General features: G+C 35.4%; 1 protein-coding gene across 8 annotated transcripts; it reads right to left on the reverse strand.

Moving 5' to 3' along the window:
* Positions 1-672: 672 nt before the first annotated feature.
* On the reverse strand, positions 673-8,414 carry LOC114303918 (uncharacterized). 8 transcript variants are annotated; one of them, XM_082912808.1, is made up of 8 exons: positions 8,120-8,414; positions 7,862-8,008; positions 4,335-4,449; positions 3,008-3,123; positions 2,109-2,227; positions 1,925-2,016; positions 1,669-1,726; positions 673-918 (listed from the first exon to the last, which is right to left on the reverse strand). In XM_082912808.1, exons 2-5 carry the CDS (start codon positions 7,910-7,912, stop codon positions 2,204-2,206), a joined length of 306 nt encoding a protein of 101 aa, XP_082768934.1. In that variant the 5' UTR covers positions 7,913-8,008; positions 8,120-8,414; the 3' UTR covers positions 673-918; positions 1,669-1,726; positions 1,925-2,016; positions 2,109-2,203. The 8 variants fall into 8 exon arrangements, 4 of the variants coding, with proteins under 4 accessions (XP_082768934.1, XP_082768932.1, XP_082768931.1 ...); XM_082912806.1 differs by having other exon boundaries at positions 1,664-1,726; positions 1,925-2,013; positions 8,120-8,399; XM_082912805.1 differs by having other exon boundaries at positions 1,664-1,726; positions 8,120-8,399.
* Positions 8,415-19,174: the final 10,760 nt, after the last annotated feature.

Genomic DNA, 19,174 nt, shown 5'->3' on the forward strand with positions numbered 1-19,174 from the left:
GGTCTTGAATGACGAAATTTTTTTGTCTCCAAAGAGCTAATTTCGTCACTATAGATATTTGTGAGGAAATATTTTCGTCACCAGCTTCGTCATTGAATGTGTCACTAAAAACCACCGTGACGAAAAATAATTTCGTCACCAATGAAATTACTTCAGTGACGAAATTTTTTGTCACCCATAAAACAATATTTTTGTCGCCAAAAATTCTCATTTTTGTCACCAAATAGTTATTCAGTACCATATTTATAACTTTAGTTGACGAATAAATTTGTCACACATGTTAATCATTGATGAGGAAATAATTTCGTCACAGTAAGATGTAAAGTTGACGAAATCTTTCGTCTCCAAAAGTCATACATGGGTGACGAAATATATTTCGTCGCAAATATATATATATACGTGACGAAATTTTTGGTCACCACACATGAAAATCAATGAAAACTTTCATATATAAGTTGCAACAAATTTTGTCACAAAAAATGTTTATTAGCGACGAATAATCACTTTGTCATAATAAAAAATACAAATGACGAAACAAATTCGTCACTAAACTTGTTCCATATTTTATATTTCAATTTAAATTATTATTTCACAAATATCCTTCCTTATATCCCAATAGCCTTTTAATTGTACTAAGAAATCTACTAGCTATTATACACCTCTACAAAAAAATTCACTAAACAATTTATATTATAAATCAAAATATACCCATCAAACAACTTTAATAATAATCCATTAAGTATAACAAAAAAACCATCAAAGCAAATCCCAAAATTAACTAACGTGGAGTCCATAAAAAAAAATCAACACTCAATCTTGATTTGCAATTACAACCAAGTATCAGTTCAGGAAAAAAATAATAATTCAACACTTGATCTTCATTTGCAAGTATGTTTCCAAACGTCATCAAAAACCAATCTGCAAAGAAAATAAACGAGAAAAACATTAACATATTATCAATTACATTGTATAGACCTCTCTATCCATGTCAATACAAATTGTGTACACAATGAGTCTAGCTTAACAGCCAAAAGTTCCTTTGTACATGGCAAGCTCTTATTAATCACATCACTAACTTAGAGCAACTCCAACACTGCCTAGCAAAAATAAACACAAAAATAAACACATGGTTATGTCTCTACTTTGGTTAGTGTGTGTTTTAACAAGGGTCATGCAAAGATGAACAAGCCATTTATGCAAGTTTCTAATTGATTTTGGGAGAAACAATTAGGAAATTAGCTCTTTACTTCTTTTTCTTTTTTTATTTTATTTATTGATAATGCATCACCATACTACCTGATGTTTGGAAGGGTAATAATATTTTTCAGTTTTCATCATGATGCTCACTAACTATTTATAGAGACTGACACTGACTCTTCATCTCCTACACCAATAGAAAAAGAATAACCACTTTGATTGTTATTAGTATAAATGGTTGGATTACTATACAGATATGACATATACATGGAATCAATAAATCCAAAATGAAAATCTTAAATGCGTGGCCAAAATCTTAAAACGAAAACTACCTCTCAACCAACAGCTAAATAAGAAGGATACAAGAATATTGTACCTAGACTAAATCACAAATCACATGATGCAGCACTTTAACATCAATCCAATGTTAATTAACAAATCTCAGAGTCTCCAAAGAAACTCTTACCGTACTTCTTAAAGATCTGAGCCACAGTACTCCCACCCAGAAACTCCTCAAATGTGTTTGTCACTGAAACAAATAAAGATATGGGATATAATTGTTAATGAACAATTTCCAAGCCAATAGCTTTAATTTGATTTACCTTAACACAAGAGTATTAAACTAAGATAATTTTCAAGTGTAAACTAACAAGAGACAATAATTGAAGAATGAGTAGAAGAAAACATAAAGAGGGAAAAAAAAAAGGAAAAAAAAGAAAGAATGTACCAGCTCTCTTTAGGAGGTTTCTCCATTTGCCTTCTCCATGAGCTTTAATATAAGCTGCAAGTATTCTATCTTCTAGAGCAGTCCATGCCCTTCTGATTTTAAGTCATATTACAACTTCAATTTTACTTTATACTATAGTTTAGGATGGTATAAGCTTTTTGCATATGGGTTGGAACATATTTACCTATAAAGAATTTTGTTAAGTTACTTCTAATTGAAAAGCCAACTCAACCAACTCAGGAGCAACACAGCAGCAGCAGTTTGTAGTGATTATCTCTTTTATCTGTCAACAATGCTTTTTACCTGGTTTTCACCCATGAGACATTTAGATATTTAACACAAGAAATCACAATGAGAGTGCACTTCAAGATTAGCAAAGCTAGTTAGAATTACATACTTTACATTCAATTCATTAAGAACAAAGAATTAAAAGAATAGTAAAGCTCCCGCAACTGGAGGCCCTTAAAGCACATCAAGAAAAAAAAATATATATTTTACATTCAAGACACTAAAAAAGAAGAAGATACTAAAAAAATATACTCAGCCCTCTATTTAATCCGACTGGAATGTAAAATATACCCATGTGAGAGATTTAATAGAATATTTGGTAAAATATTTGGGGTCCCTTGCAAAACTCATGTTCAAAATCTCAATTTCAAAAGCTAATTTTTTTTTAAAAAAAAAAAAGAAAAAACACACACACACACACACACATATTTTACAATTGGCGCATTGTTACCATTTGAAGCAGTTCTTAGCATTCAATCAACTCCTATCATGTTAGCACTTCCCTCTAAAACTACTCAAATAGTTTCACTAAGCAAAACAAACTGCAAATAGAGAATATCATTTTCCATTGACTACTACTCAATGAGCTTAATGCTATTTTTCCTGAACCTGGAATGTGAAAGGAAAGTTCTCCCACACAAAATAGCACCAAAAAATGGCATGAGATAAAAGAGCATGCAGCAAATAGTGTACTGTATTAGATATCATAAAATGACAAGCTTTTTGAAAAGAATAACAGTTATTAGACAGCTATTCTAATATGCAATAAAGTTGAATATTATAATTTCTCCTTACCATTCTCCCAGCAGTCGCAGAATTTAACTGAAGATTTTCTTCATCGATCAATTCATGATGGTCAATAGCTTTGTTATCTTCAATCTCTTGAGCATATACTTTATTGCACAGAGAAACTACAAGAACAATAAGTGTGATTAGAAGAGGTATTCCACATGACAAAGTATTTTTTCTTATTCACAGAAAAATCTATAGGGACTACATAGATAGCTACAAGAAAACTGTAGGAACATGAGAAAGATCAAAAGCCTTGCAACATAATACTTTACAAATGTTGTTCTGGTGTTTTTTTATTTTTATTTTTGATGCCCAGACACATACTATGACAAATAGTAAAAAGCAAATCATAGACATACTATGCAATAAATTCAAAATTTTGATGCAATTTCTTTTTTAAAAATACGAATTTTTGAACATTTTTTTATTCGTTTCTACTACACAAAAAATTCAAAACTTTTTTTACTTTCAGTTTTTTCATTGTAAAAATAGAGACCAACCACACATAAGTTTCTGGAAACATCAAGAGTTCTCTTCCTATATCCTGAAAATCCAAAACATCAGATTTTTTTTTTTTTTTTTTTTTTTTTGCACACCAAAAAACTACAACCATGTGGAAATTTTGAAATCAAGAAATGCCCCATTGAAAGCAAAGTCTGTATAAACTTAAACACATGAAGTTGAAAAGGAGAAACTAGAGTCCAAACTTCAAGTAATTGACAAAACAAATAGAAGTAGCAACACATAGTTTTAATGAATTCTTGTACCTAAAACCAGATATCCAAAGTCCGATATGACAGAGTGACAGTCTTTCACTAGAAAACTTCATGAAATTGAGCAGTAGTTTATATATTTCAAACTGTGACTATTAAGCTTCTAATTTATCCATGAATTTTATTTATATTTGTTTAAAAAATCCCAAGTAGTTACAATATATTTTAAACTATGACTATTACAATATTTTCAGTGCATTTTATAGAAACTTGTTTAAAAATCTCAAGTCTATTGTCATATGATTAGGATACATAAAACCCAGAGATTAATATGCGATATCTCACAATAGCTGAAAAACTTGACACAAATTGTACCACAACCATAAAAACTAATCTAAAATATAAAAATATATGGCCTTTATTGACACCACCAAGAGATCTTATCTAAAAGTTTTCATGTAATTACTAAGATACACCACTTGCAGATTCATGAAAATTTTTAAAAAGAGTTTGGTTATTAATGATGTAAAAGTTTACCATAGATGATTTTATAATTATTTTTAGAAATTACACTGAATTGGGGAAAAAATTTAGAAGAAGAGGAAGAAGCAGATGACCTTGGAAGCATTCAACCTGACTCGACTCCAGCGAGAAGCTGCGGTCTCTGGTTTGGAGCAATTGAAGAATGTAATCGTACTGTGATTCAACCGAGCATAATCGATCGCTTGCCACCTTCAAAAGCATATATAAACAAACATCTCTATTGTAATTGATTTGAGCTTATACATATATACATACATATTAAAAAAAAAATCAAAAACCCCAACCAAAAATCGTTGAATCAAATGCCCTAATTCAAAACCCCCAACCAAAAATCGTTGAATTGAAATCCAAAATAGTTTAATCAAATGCCCTAATTTAAGAAGGGAAGGGTTTCAGAAAAGAAAATAAACAATCTCTATGTTTAGAACCTTACCAAAATTGCAGGTCTTTCCCAAGCCAATGAGTTTCAAAAGGTTGTAAGGGAAATGAAGAGCACCGTCTATAGCGCAGAGGGTGGGTGTCTATTGGTGAAGAGGATCCGAATTCGGGGAAGAGGTGGAGACACAAAGGTTGTGCCGATGAGGTGTTTATTGTTCTGAGAGAGAGAGAGAGAGAGAGAGACAGAGCGTGAATCACAAAAGAGAGAAGAAAAGAAGAAACTGTTGCGCGTGTGTGAGGGTGGGAACTCTCTAATGTGTAAAATGATCTCAGCCATTTGTTTGTTGTTTGGAAAGATCTGTGGACCATTCTAATCAATTATAAAGGGTATATATTTTCATATAATGGATCAATTATAAAGGATATATATCTCGTTTTGATTAGAAGTAGCCAAAGAGTTAAATGTATTTTGAATATTTTTTTTTTAATTTATGTTTTGGTGTTGGGGCTTTTTTTAAAAAAAAAAATTGGGAATTGTATATTTTATATAAAAATCAAATTGGAATATTTTATACAAATACACCTATATATAATGACACTTACTTAAAAAGTGTGAATAAAAAGTAGTAATGTATATATAATCACACTTTAATTAGAAGGTGTTATTAAAAAATATATAAATAATCACACTTTAATTAGAATGTGTGATTAAAAAATATATATATAATCACACTCATTTAAAAAGTGTGACTAAAAAGTAGTAGTGTATATATAATCACACTTTAATTAGAAGATGTGATTAAAAAATATATAAATAATCACACTTTAATTAGAATGCGTGATTAAAAAATATATATATAATCACACTTATTTAAAAAAATGTGATTAAAAAGTAGGAGTGTATATATAATCACACTTTAATTAGAATGTGTGATTAAAAAAATATATATATAATCACACTTAATTGAAAAGTGACATAAAAAATAAATATTATCGCACTTAATCAAATTAAGTATAATTAAAATATCAATCTAATTTTTTTTATCACACTTCCAATAAAAGTGAGATATTTTTTTTTGTCAAAGTGTGGTCTTTAACTATTTTTGTAGTAGTGATGGCAAAGTCTTCCACAATAAACTTGCCATCCATCACAGATTGTTAGAAGTCTATATATAGTTGCCCGAAGGGTTTTGTATGGCCCAATTAGATACATTTATGTATTATAGGACGTAAGTTGAAAGTTGTGCACAATATTACCTTGAAGAAAAACACCGAAGAAAAAAAGCTTCAAGACCCTAAGCCATGCTTTCTGTGTAGCATCTACTTTGTCTAAAACTCTCTGACATTAAAAAAAAAAAGGGGGAGTCTTTAGTGCTGAATGATTGACTTCCTCAATAATTATTATTTGAGTGTAGAAATTATTGAGTCTAGATGTTAGGCAGTATATAATTACACAGAATTTCATAGCGTGTAAAGATAATTATCAAATTTAAGAATAAAAAGTTACAGGTCTCTTGGCAAAAAGATTTGTTTTCCTAGATAAATATACAATCACTACCTTATATCCAAGTGCAAGAGAAACCCCACCAATGAAAAGGAAGAAAGGCATCACAAAGTTTGCCAAGTGTACACCATTCCATGGGGAATGAGCAATGATTGGAAAAATTGAGCCACCATAATCCACGAGCATCATAAGATGAAAGCAAATGATACAATATATCATAAATTCCATGAGCTGAAAATATCAATATCAACTGAGTGGTCCGTTGTTATGCTTATGTTTTAAGGCTTGAGTTGAATTTTGGAGGCATTTAACCCAAAATCAATTGGCAATAGTTGCAAACTTGCAGAGGTTTCTAGATTATATCAACTAAGCTTGTGTGTCTTAGAAAAGAGATATAAGGCAAGTCTGTAACAATTCTCTGATTGGCCTCCCATGTAGGTGATAGAGTGATGAATGAAACTAAACAACAGATCCAGGACACAAACTTACATGCCAAGCAGTAAATCAAAATCTGCATTAAAATACTGGTAGTAAATTCACATTAAAAATTTAAAAACTTGTGCCTTTACCAAATATAAGAAATGAAAGCATCATGAGGAATAAATCTGGATTACTTTCATTCTCATTTTATTCATGCAATGCAAGAACCTCCCTTCTTGTAACTCTGCTTTCTCTTCTGATTTAGTTTCACTTCTTCACTAGAAGTTAAAAAAATATAGATCTAAGATCTGAGAACTCTAAGCTCATCAATAATTAAAATATACAAAATTGATCAATTCTATTGTCAGAATCATCGCATTACAAGTTTATTAATCGTCACTAACTGTTCTTACTCTATTTCCAAAAGTACTGCATACCCTTTTGCCTCAATAGAGGCAATTCATGGAAAAGACTTGTAGTTACTTCCAAATTTCCAACCAATTGAATAAGGTTTAGTTCATTAATTGCACTTGCACAGCCATATAATCAAACAAAAACACAAAATAATTTTTTTTAAAAAAATCGCAAAAAAGCAATGAAATTTCAATAAATGAAGATTACTCGTTTAGGAAAAACCTTAAAAAATAATTAATAAAAAGAAGAAAGAGATTCCAAACAAAACAGTATAAGATAGTTTACCAACAATTAAGCACGAAGCAATAAAATTTCCATATGTATCTTAGGAAATTTGAAAGAGCCAACTATAAATACAAAAAGTCTTACTTCGTCGTTACAAAATTCTATCTCAGGAAATTTCCATATGTATCTCACCATAGATTACTTTTGTTGTAGTGATAGCCACAACATTGTAAAGTATATATGAAGTAGGAAGAATCAACCTATATAAAGAAAACAACCACTACAGCAGAACGACCAAAATATTATCGACAATTTTATGGTTATGTGATCCTCATAAAACTTGAAACAACTACACTCCCTCGTATTTGTTCAAAATTAGTAGTTGTGAAAAATTCTATAGACAAGAAGAATCAATGAACCAAGTATTTGAGAGCAAAGTACCTCTAATTGAATCCTTCGATACAAAAAGAAAATTTGAAATGATTGATTAACTATCTTGTAAGCTATGCATAATGTGCAATTTAAACAATGGGCCTCAGAAGTTGTTTATTGATGCATTTACACTTACACACACTCACTGAGACAAATAGACCAAAAAATAAAAGATATATGACAAATTGTTCAACATTGGCAGCAATGAGATAAAGATGAATAACTAACCTGTTTGAGAAATTCTTCATGCCAATTGTTAAGAGTATCAAATGATTTCATGACATTAACATTGTATACAAGAACACAACAATCTGCCCCTCTATAAAAGGCAACGCCGAGACTCCGAAGCCTCTCCTGCCCAGCTGTGTCCTATATCTACCAAAGCAAAGCACATAATCACACAGCAAATAAAGAGATATTGATCAAACATGCTCTAAATAAAAGTAGGCACAGAACAACAAAACTGAAATGGAACTGAGAACCCACTTGTAAAGTGACAAGCCTGTCATCAAATTGTAGTTCTTTGGTGACAAAATCAGCCCCAATTGTAGCTTTATATTGCTGATTGAACTTCTTATGAACATATCCAGTAAGCAGTCAAATACCCACAAGCACTAATTCAAATAACATCAAAAATAATTCACAATGAGCTTAAGTAGCTCTCTCAGTTTGGATTTTAGAGCTGTTTCATTGGATTCCAAGGTCAAAAATTCAAAGAAAAATCAAAGCAATTTTCAGACCCAATAGCAAAACAATTGACTTGTAATTAAAAAAAAAAAAATCAATATCGAGATTTGAAGATTGAGCTACAGTACAAAAATTGAAGCTGCGATCTTCAAAAATTCAGGAAAATAAACACAAAAAAAAATCTTTATTTAAAGGATACTGATTAGGGTTAGAGAAAAACCAAGTTGGAAGGTCACAGGCAGCGAAGCATCCAACAAATTAGGGTTCAAATTGGGGAAAAATGACTTATGAAAGTGAGAGACGAGAAAGGGGATAGTGAGATAGAGAAGAGGAGAGATGGAGGTCAAAAAAGCGAGAAGATGGGAGAGGGAGCTCGAAAAAATGAGAAGAGGGTAGGGGGAGAGAGAGTGAGGCAAAAACAGGGAGAGAGGGAGAGAGAGAGAGAGAGAGAGAGAGAGAGAGAGAGAGAGAGAGAGACCTGTTGTAGCGAGTGTCGGCCGGCGACGCGTGGGTTAGCCGGTGCGACCAAGATGGATGGATGGTGTGAAGGAGATGGATGGGTGAGGGAGTAAAAGAGAAAGTAAAAGAGATGCATCCTAACAGAGATATATCTCTCTTGTTCAATTTTATTTTTTATTGATTTCAAATATTTGGTGATGAAATTTGATTTTTCTCTCTAAAAATAATATATTTGGAGATAAAATTATTTCCTCTCTAAAATTTTTTACAATAGTGACAAAAAATTTCGTCTCCAAAATGGCGCCTAATCTTCCGTCAAATTTTTCAAGGGCGGGAAATTGTTTTGTGATGAAAAATAAAATTTAGAGACGAATAGAATTTTCGTCACCTATTGTTTTATTTGATTTTAAGCATTTGGTGACGAAATTTTGTTTTCGTCTTTAAAAATAATACAATTGGAGACGAAATCTTATTTTCATCACTAAAACATATATATTTGGAGACGAAATATTTTTTCGTCATGCATTTTCGTCACCATAGACCTTTTTTGTTGTAGTGTAACAAAGGCTAATATTCGTCATTAACGGAATATAGGGATTCCAAAATCATACCGACGTACGCAAATCTTTCAGCGTTCATATAAGTTCACGTTGCTTTCCAATTGTCATAAATGTTTGAAGAATACTTACAAAGAACAGAGCATTAGTGACAATAATTGTCAATAGTATATAAGATGTACATTCTTGTACTACTACTCACAGTGCTACAACGGAGTGTTTGCCCCTCCTGGAGTGTGCCCTGCACACATTCAAACCTTACAATTTAGTTCCCTTTTTATATCAAGTCACTTTCTGTTTCGATTTACTTCGAAGGAATTATACATATTAAAAAGGCATCAAATACATATTCCGACAACATTAGAGGATTCTACATGCAAAACGGAGCAATCCACGTTTTTCAGCATGGGCCGCACGTGCGGCTGTGAGCCCCGCACGTGCGGCAAACTCCCCCGCACGTGCGGCAGAATGCCGCCGCACGTGCCTTTTAGGCAGAACCAAACCCAAAATTTCAGCATTTGCCGCACGTGCGGCAGTGACTCCCGCACGTGCGGCGATTCCCCTTTTTTGGTCTGAAATTTGCATCAAAATCTCATCTTTTGGAGAATGTTTCCAAGGCTCAAGGATGGATCTTTTCAATGCTAAATCATGATTCAAAAACATGTAATTCAAAGCATCATATACACAATCTAACTTGCATTAATCATGAACACAACTCAATTTAATCAACCAAGAATTGAAACTCATAAACATAATTCCATTTCTTGAAATTCTTAACTTCACTTGTATCTAACATAACTTAGAGACTCAAAATCATGATCAAAAGAATGAATACCAATTGGATGAGGAAAGAGACACATAAATGACAGGATTTTCATACCAAAACTTCACCATGCACAACCAAGATTCTCATCACACTCTAGATCATACCCAAACAAGAACTTGTTATTTCAAATTGAGGAAGGAGATTGGATTAGGGAATTTAACCTTACCTTAGCTTCAATCTCTCTCAATTCCTTCTTGTTCCTATCCTCTCTTCACTTTTCTCTTCCCAGGGAAACTTATGAGAAGGTTCTTAAGTCTTGTGCTCATATAGACATATATATATAGAGAGCAATCGAATAAGGACGAAAATCAATCGTTTAAACATCCCAAATTGAAATTTCCCAAATATGCTTAATATTACCTAAAAATTATGCAGATCACATATATAAAATCAATTTCAGATAATTAAGCCCTTAAGGCCTCCAATTTCTGATTCAAACCTTCTAATGTAACATATACTTTTCTTGTTGAACAGATAGACATCCTTAAACATGGGATTCACTTACGTAACCATAATTCCACATGGAATTTCGCAATGAGCATATAAATATACAGAATGAGGGAACTGAAAGTATACCAGAATCATAGACGAGGGTCGGGTTATTACACGGACCCTCTTGCATGATGGCAGATATGTAATTATGGTGTTTATTTGCCATTTCTCATGCATTAGGGTTTAAATACTCGGACACTTATTCCGACCCTCTTGCATGATGGCAGATATGTAATTATGGTGTTTACTTGCCATTTCGCATGCATTAGGGCTTAAACACTCGAACACTTATTCGGACCCTCTTGCATGATGGCAGATATGTACTTATGGTGTTTAGTTGCCATTTCTCACGCATCAGGGTTTAAATACTCGAACACTTATTCGGATCCTCCCGCATGATGGCAGATATGTAATTATGGTGTTTACTTTCCATTTCGCATGCATTAGGGTTTAAACACTCGGACAGTTATTCATACTCTCTTGCATGATGGCAGATATGTAATTACGGTGTTTATTTGCCATTTCTCATGCATTAGCGTTTAAATACTCGGACACTTATTCGGACCCTCTCGCAAGATGGCAGATATGTAATTATGGATTTTACTTGCCATTTGTCATGCATTAGGGTCTAAACACTCGGACACTTATTCGGACCCTCTTGTATGATGGCTGATATCTAACTGTGCTGTTTATTTGCAATTTCTCGTGCATTAGTTTTTAAATACTCGGACACTTATTCGGACCCTCTTGCACGATGGCAGATATGTAATTATGGTGTTTACTTGCCATTTCCCATGCATTAGGGTTTAAACACACGGACACTTTTTCGGACCCCCTTACACGAAGGCAGATATGTAGTTATGGTGTTTATTTGCCATTTCTCATGCATTGGGGTTTAAATACTCGGACACTTAATCGGAACCTCTTGCATGAAGGCAGATATGTAATTATGGTGTTTACTTTCCATTTTCAATGCATTAGGGCTTAAACACTCGGACACTTATTCGGACCCTCTTGCATGATGGAGATATGTAATTATGGTGTTTACTTGCCATTTCTCTTGCATTAGGGCCTAAACACTCGAACACTTATTCAGACCCTCTTGCATGATGGTACATATGTAATTATGTTGTTCACTTGCCATTTCTCATGCATTAGGGTTTAAACACACAGACACTTATTCGCACCCTCTGGCAAGATGGCAGATATGTAAGTATGGTGTTTATTTGCCATTTCTCATGCATTAGGGTTTAAATACTCGGACACTTATTCCGACACTCTAGCATGATGGCAGATATGTAATTATGGTGTTTACTTGCCATTTCTCATGCATTAGGGTTTAAACGCTCGGACACTTATTCGAAGCCTCGTGCATGATGGCAGACATGTACTTATGGCGTTTATTTGCCATTTCTCATGCATTAGGGTTTCAGTACTCAGAAACTTATTCGGACCCTCTTGCATGATGACAAATATGTAATTATGATGTTTACTTGCCATTTCTAAAGCAATAGGGTTTAAACACTCGGACACTTATTCAGACCCTCTAGCATGATGGCCGATATGTGATTATGGTGTTTATTTGCCATTTCTCATGCATTAGGGTTTAAATACTCGGACACTTATTCGGACCCTCTCGCATGATGGCCCATATGTAATTATGGTGTTTACTTGCCATTTCTCATGCATTAGGGTCTAAACACTCGGACACTTATTCGGACCCTCTTGTATGATGGCAGATATGTAATTGTGGTGTTTATTTGCCATTTCTCGGGCATTAGGTTTTAAATACTCGGACACTTATTCGGACCCTCTTGCATGAAGGCAGATATGTAATTATGGTGTTTACTTGCCATTTCTCAAGCATTAGGCCTTAAACACTCGGACACTTATTCGGACCCTCTTGCATGATGGCAGATATGTAATTATGGTGTTTACTTGCCATTTCTCATGCATTAGGGTTTAAACACTTGGACATTTATTCGGACCCTCTTACATGATGGCAGATATGTACTTATGGTGTTTATTTGCCGTTTCTCATGCATTAGGGTTTAAATTCTCGGACACTTATTCGGACCCTCTTGCATGATGGCAGATATGTAATTATGGTGTTTATTTGCCATTTCTCATGCATTAGGGTTTAAATACTCGGACCCTTATTCCGACCCTCTTGCACGATGACAGATATGCAATTATGGTGTTGACTTGCCATTTCTCATGCATTAGGGCTTAGACACTCGGACACTTATTCGGACCCTCTTGCATGATGGCAGAAATGTACTTATGGTGTTTATTTGCCATTTCTCATGCATCAGGGTTTAAATACTTGGACACTTATTCGGATCCTCCTGCATGATGGCAGATATGTAATTATGGTGTTTACTTGCCATTTCTCATCCATTAGGGTTTAAACGCTCGGACACTTATTCGAAGCCTCGTGCATGATGGCAGACATGTACTTATGGCGTTTATTTGCCATTTCTCATGCATTAGGGTTTCAGTACTCAGAAACTTATTCGGACCCTCTTGCATGATGACAAATATGTAATTATGATGTTTACTTGCCATTTCTAAAGCAATAGGGTTTAAACACTCGGACACTTATTCAGACCCTCTAGCATGATGGCCGATATGTGATTATGGTGTTTATTTGCCCTTTCTCATGCATTAGGGTTTAAATACTCGGACACTTATTCGGACCCTCTCGCATGATGGCCCATATGTAATTATGGTGTTTACTTGCCATTTCTCATGCATTAGGGTCTAAACACTCGGACACTTATTCGGACCCTCTTGTATGATGGCAGATATGTAATTGTGGTGTTTATTTGCCATTTCTCGTGCATTAGGTTTTAAATACTCGGACACTTATTCGGACCCTCTTGCATGAAGGCAGATATGTAATTCTGGTGTTTACTTGCCATTTCTCAAGCATTAGGCCTTAAACACTCGGACACTTATTCGGACCCTCTTGCATGATGGCAGATATGTAATTATGGTGTTTACTTGCCATTTCTCATGCATTAGGGTTTAAACACTTGGACATTTATTCGGACCCTCTTACATGATGGCAGATATGTACTTACGGTGTTTATTTGCCGTTTCTCATGCATTAGGGTTTAAATTCTCGGACACTTATTCGGACCCTCTTGCATGATGGCAGATATGTAATTATGGTGTTTATTTGCCATTTCTCATGCATTAGGGTTTAAATACTCGGACCCTTATTCCGACCCTCTTGCACGATGACAGATATGCAATTATGGTGTTGACTTGCCATTTCTCATGCATTAGGGCTTAGACACTCGGACACTTATTCGGACCCTCTTGCATGATGGCAGAAATGTACTTATGGTGTTTATTTGCCATTTCTCATGCATCAGGGTTTAAATACTTGGACACTTATTCGGATCCTCCTGCATGATGGCAGATATGTAATTATGGTGTTTACTTGCCATTTCTCATCCATTAGGGTTTAAACGCTCGGACACTTATTCGAAGCCTCGTGCATGATGGCAGACATGTACTTATGGCGTTTATTTGCCATTTCTCATGCATTAGGGTTTCAGTACTCAGAAACTTATTCGGACCCTCTTGCATGATGACAAATATGTAATTATGATGTTTACTTGCCATTTCTAAAGCAATAGGGTTTAAACACTCGGACACTTATTCAGACCCTCTAGCATGATGTCCGATATGTGATTATGGTGTTTATTTGCCATTTCTCATGCATTAGGGTTTAAATACTCGGACCCTTATTCCGACCCTCTTGCACGATGACAGATATGCAATTATGGTGTTGACTTGCCATTTCTCATGCATTAGGGCTTAGACACTCGGACACTTATTCGGACCCTCTTGCATGATGGCAGAAATGTACTTATGGTGTTTATTTGCCATTTCTCATGCATCAGGGTTTAAATACTTGGACACTTATTCGGATCCTCCTGCATGATGGCAGATATGTAATTATGGTGTTTACTTGCCATTTCTCATGCATTAGGGTTTAAACACTCGGACAATTATTCAGACTCTCTTGCATGATGGCAGATATGTAATTATGATTTTTATTTGCCATTTCTCATGCATTAGGGTTTAAATACTCGGACACTTATTCGGACCCTCTCGCATGATGGCAGATATGTAATTATGGTGTTTACTTGCCATTTCTCATGCATTAGGGTTTAAACACTCGGACACTTATTCTGACTCTCTTGCATGATGGCAGATATGTAATTATGGTGTTTATTGGCCATGTCACATGCATTAGGGTTTAAACACTCAGACACTTATTCGGACCCTCTTGTATGATGACAGATATGTAATTGTGGTGTTTATTTGCAATTTCTCGTGCATTAGGTTTTAAATACTCGGACACTTATTCGGACCCTCTTGCATGATGGCACATATGTAATTATGGTGTTTACTTGCCATTTCTCATGCATTAGGGTTTAAACACACGGACACTTTTTCGGACCCCCTTACTTGATTGCAGATATGTACTTATGGTGTTTATTTTCCATTTCTCATGCATTAGGGTTTAAATACTCGGACACTTATTCGGACCCTCCTGCATGATGGCAGATATGTAATTATGGTGTTTACTTGCCATTTCTCATGCATTAGGGTTTAAACACTCGGACACTTATTCTGACTCTCTTGCATGATGGCAGATATGTAATTATGGTGTTTATTGGCCATGTCACATGCATTAGGGTTTAAATACTCGGACACTTATTCAGACCCTCTCGCATGATGGCAGATATGCAATTATCGTGTTTACTTGCCATTTCTCATGCATTAGGGTTTAAACACTCGGACACCTATTCAAACCCTCTTGCATGATGGCAGATATGTAATTGTGGTGTTACTTTGCCATTTCTTGTGCATTAGGGTTCAAATACTCGGACACTTATTCGGACGCTCTTGCATGAAGGCAGATATGTAATTGTGGTGTTTACTTGCCATTTCTCAGGCATTAGGGTTTAAACACTCGGACACTTTTTCGGACGCTCTTACATGATGGCAGATATGTACTTATGGTGTCTATTTGCCATTTCTCATGCATTAGGATTTAAATGCTCAGACACTTGTTCGGACCATCTTGCATCATGGCAGATATGTAATTATGGTGTTTACTGGCCATTTCTGATGCATTAGGGCTTAAACAATCGGACACTTATTCGGACCCTCTTGCACGATGGCAGATATGTAATTATGGTGATTATTTGCCATTTCTCATGCATTTCTGTTTAAACACTCGGACACTTATTCGGACCGTCTTGCATGATGGCACATATGTAATTATGGTGTTTGCTTGCCATTTCTCTTGCATTAGGGTTTAAACACTCGGACACTTATTCGGACCCTCTTGCATGATGGCAGATATGTAATTATGGTGTTTATTTTTCATTTCTCACGCATTAGGGTTTAAACACTCAGACACTTATTCGGACCCTCTTGCATGATGGCAGATATGTAATTGTGGTGTTTATTTGCCATTTCTCATGCGTTAGGTTTTAAATACTCGGACACTTATTCGGACCCCCTTGCATGATGGCAGATATGTAATTATGGTGTTTACTTGCCATTTCTCATGCACTAGGGTTTAAACACCCGGACACTTATTCGAACCCTCTTGCATGATGGCAGATATGTAATTGTGGTGTTTACTTGCCATTTCTCATGCATTACGGTTTAAACACTCGGACACTTATTCGGACCCTCTTGCATGATGGCTGATATGCAATTGTGGTGTTTATAGGCCATTTCTCATGCATTTGGGTTTAAACACTCGGACACTTATTCGGACCCTCTTGCATGATGGCTGATATGCAATTGTGGTGTTTATTTGCCATTTCTCATGCATTTGGGTTTAAACACTCGGACACTTATTCGGACACTCTTGCATGATGGCAGAGATGTAATTATGGTGTTTACTTACAATTTCTCTTGCATTAGGGTTTTATGTATTGATGGCAGATATGTAATTATGGTGTTTATTTGCCATATCTAATTCATTAGGGTTTAAACACTCGGACACTTATTCGGACCCTCTTGCATGATGGCAGATATGTAGTTATGGTGTTTACTTGCCATTTCTCATGCATTAGGGTTTAAATACTCGGACAGTTATTCGGACCCTCTTGCATGATGGCAGATATGTAGTTATGGTGTTTATTTTTCATTTCTCATGCATTAGGGTTTTAACACTCAGACACTTATTCGAACCCTCTTGCATGATGGCAGATATGTAATTATGATGTTTATTTGCCATTTCTCATGCATTAGGGTTTAAATAATCGGACACTTATTCGGAGCCTCCTGCATGATAGCAGATATGTAATTATGGTGTTTCCTTGCCATTTCTCATGCATTGGGGCTTAAATACTCGGACACTTATTCGGAGCCTCCTGCATGATAGCAGATATGTAATTATGGTGTGTACTTGCCATTTCTCATGCGTTAGGGTTTAAATACTCGGACACTTATTCGGACCCTCTCGCATGATGTCCGATATGTAATTATGGTGTTTACTTGCCATTTCTCATGCATTAGGGTCTAAACACTCGGACACTTATTCGGACCCTTTTGTATGATGGCAGATATGTAATTGTGGTGTTTATTTGCCATTTTTCGTGCATTAGGTTTTAAATACTCGGACAATTATTCGGACCCTCTTGCATTAAGGCAGATATGTAATTATGGTGTTTACTTGGCATTTCTCGTGCATTAGGGATTAAACACTCGGACACTTATTCGGACCCTCTTGCATGATGGCAGATATGTAATTATGGTGTTTACTTGCTATTTCTTATGCATTAGGGTTTAAACACTTGGACATTTTTTCGGAGCCTCTTACATGATGGCAGATATGTACTTATGGTGTTTATTTGCCGTTTCTCATGCATTAGGGTTTAAATACTCGGACACTTATTCGGACCCTCTTGCATGATGGCAGATATGTAATTATGGTGTTTATTTGCCATTTCTCATGCATTAGGGTTTAAATACTCGGACCCTTATTCCGACCCTCTTGCATGATGGCAGATATGTAATTATGGTGTTGACTTGCAATTTCTCATGCATTAGGGCTTAGACACTCGGACACTTATTCGGACCCTCTTGCATGATGGCAGATATGTACATATGGTGTTTATTTGCCATTTCTCATGGATCAGGGATTAAATACTTGGACACTTATTTGGATCCTCCTGCATGATGGCAGATATGTAATTATGGTGTTTACTTGCCATTTCTCATGCATTAGGGTTTAAACACACGGACAGTTATTCAGACTCTCTTGCATGATGGCAGATATGTAATTGTGGTGTTTATTTGCCATTTCTCATGCATTAGGGTTTAAATACTCGGACACTTATTCGGACCCTCTCGCATGATGGCAGATATGTAATTATGGTGTTTACTTGCCATTTCTCATGCATTAGGGTCTAAACACTCGGACACTTATTCGGACCCTCTTGTGTGATGGCAGATATGTAATTGTGGTGTTTATTTGCAATTTCTCGTGCATTAGGTTTTAAATACTCAGACACTTATTCGGACCCTCTTGCATGATGGCACATATGTAATTATGGTGTTTACTTGCCATTTCTCATGCATTAGGGTTTAAACACACGGACACTTTTTCGGACCCCCTTGCATGATTGCAGATATGTACTTATGGTGTTTATTTGCCATTTCTCATGCATTAGGGTTTAAATACTCGGACACTTATTCGGACCCTCCTACATGATGGCAGATTTGTAATTATGGTGTTTACTTGCCATTTCTCAAGCATTAGGGTTTAAACACTCGGACACTTATTTTGACTCTCTTGCATGATGGCAGATATGTAATTATGGTGTTTATTGGCCATGTCACATGCATTACGGTTTAAATACTCGCACACTTATTCAGACCCTCTCGCATGATGGCAGATATGCAATTATCGTGTTTACTTGCCATTTCTCATGCATTAGGGTTTAAACACTCGGACACCTATTCAAACCCTCTTGCATGATGGCAGATATGTAATTGTGGTGTTTCTTTGCCATTTCTTGTGCATTAGGGTCTATTTGCCATTTCTCATGCATTAGGGTTTAAAAGCCCAGACACTTGTTCGGACCATCTTGCATCATGGCAGATATGTAATTATGGTGTTTACTGGCCGTTTCTGATGCATTAGGGCTTAAACAATCGGACACTTATTCGGACCCTCTTGCACGATGGCAGATATGTAATTATGGTGATTATTTGCCATTTCTCATGCGTTACTGTTTAAACACTCGGACACTTATTCGGACCGTCTTGCATGATGGCACATATGTAATTATGGTGTTTGCTTGCCATTTCTGTTGTATTAGGGTTTAAACACTCGGACACTTATTCGGACCCTCTTGCATGATGGCAGATATGTAATTATGGTGTTTATTTTTCAATTCTCACGCATTAGGGTTTAAACACTCAGACACTTATTCGGACCCTCTTGCATAATGGCAGATATGTAATTATGGT

The sequence above is a fragment of the Camellia sinensis genome, unplaced genomic scaffold (genome assembly GCF_055761805.1).
Source record: "Camellia sinensis isolate YWXY unplaced genomic scaffold, ASM5576180v1 Unanchor6, whole genome shotgun sequence".
Lineage (NCBI taxonomy): Eukaryota > Viridiplantae > Streptophyta > Magnoliopsida > Ericales > Theaceae > Camellia > Camellia sinensis.

Bases quoted from the DNA above. Each gene is read 5' to 3' on its own strand.
- LOC114303918 (XM_082912808.1), bottom strand. From the start codon at position 7,912: ATGAAATCATTTGATACTCTTAACAATTGGCATGAAGAATTTCTCAAA. The intron at 4,450-7,861 runs GTTAGTTATTCA...ATGCTTTTGAAG, and splicing joins ATGAAGAATTTCTCAAACAG to GTGGCAAGCGATCGATTATG. The intron at 2,228-3,007 runs GTAAGGAGAAAT...GGTGAAAACCAG, and splicing joins CTGCGACTGCTGGGAGAATG to GTAAAAAGCATTGTTGACAG.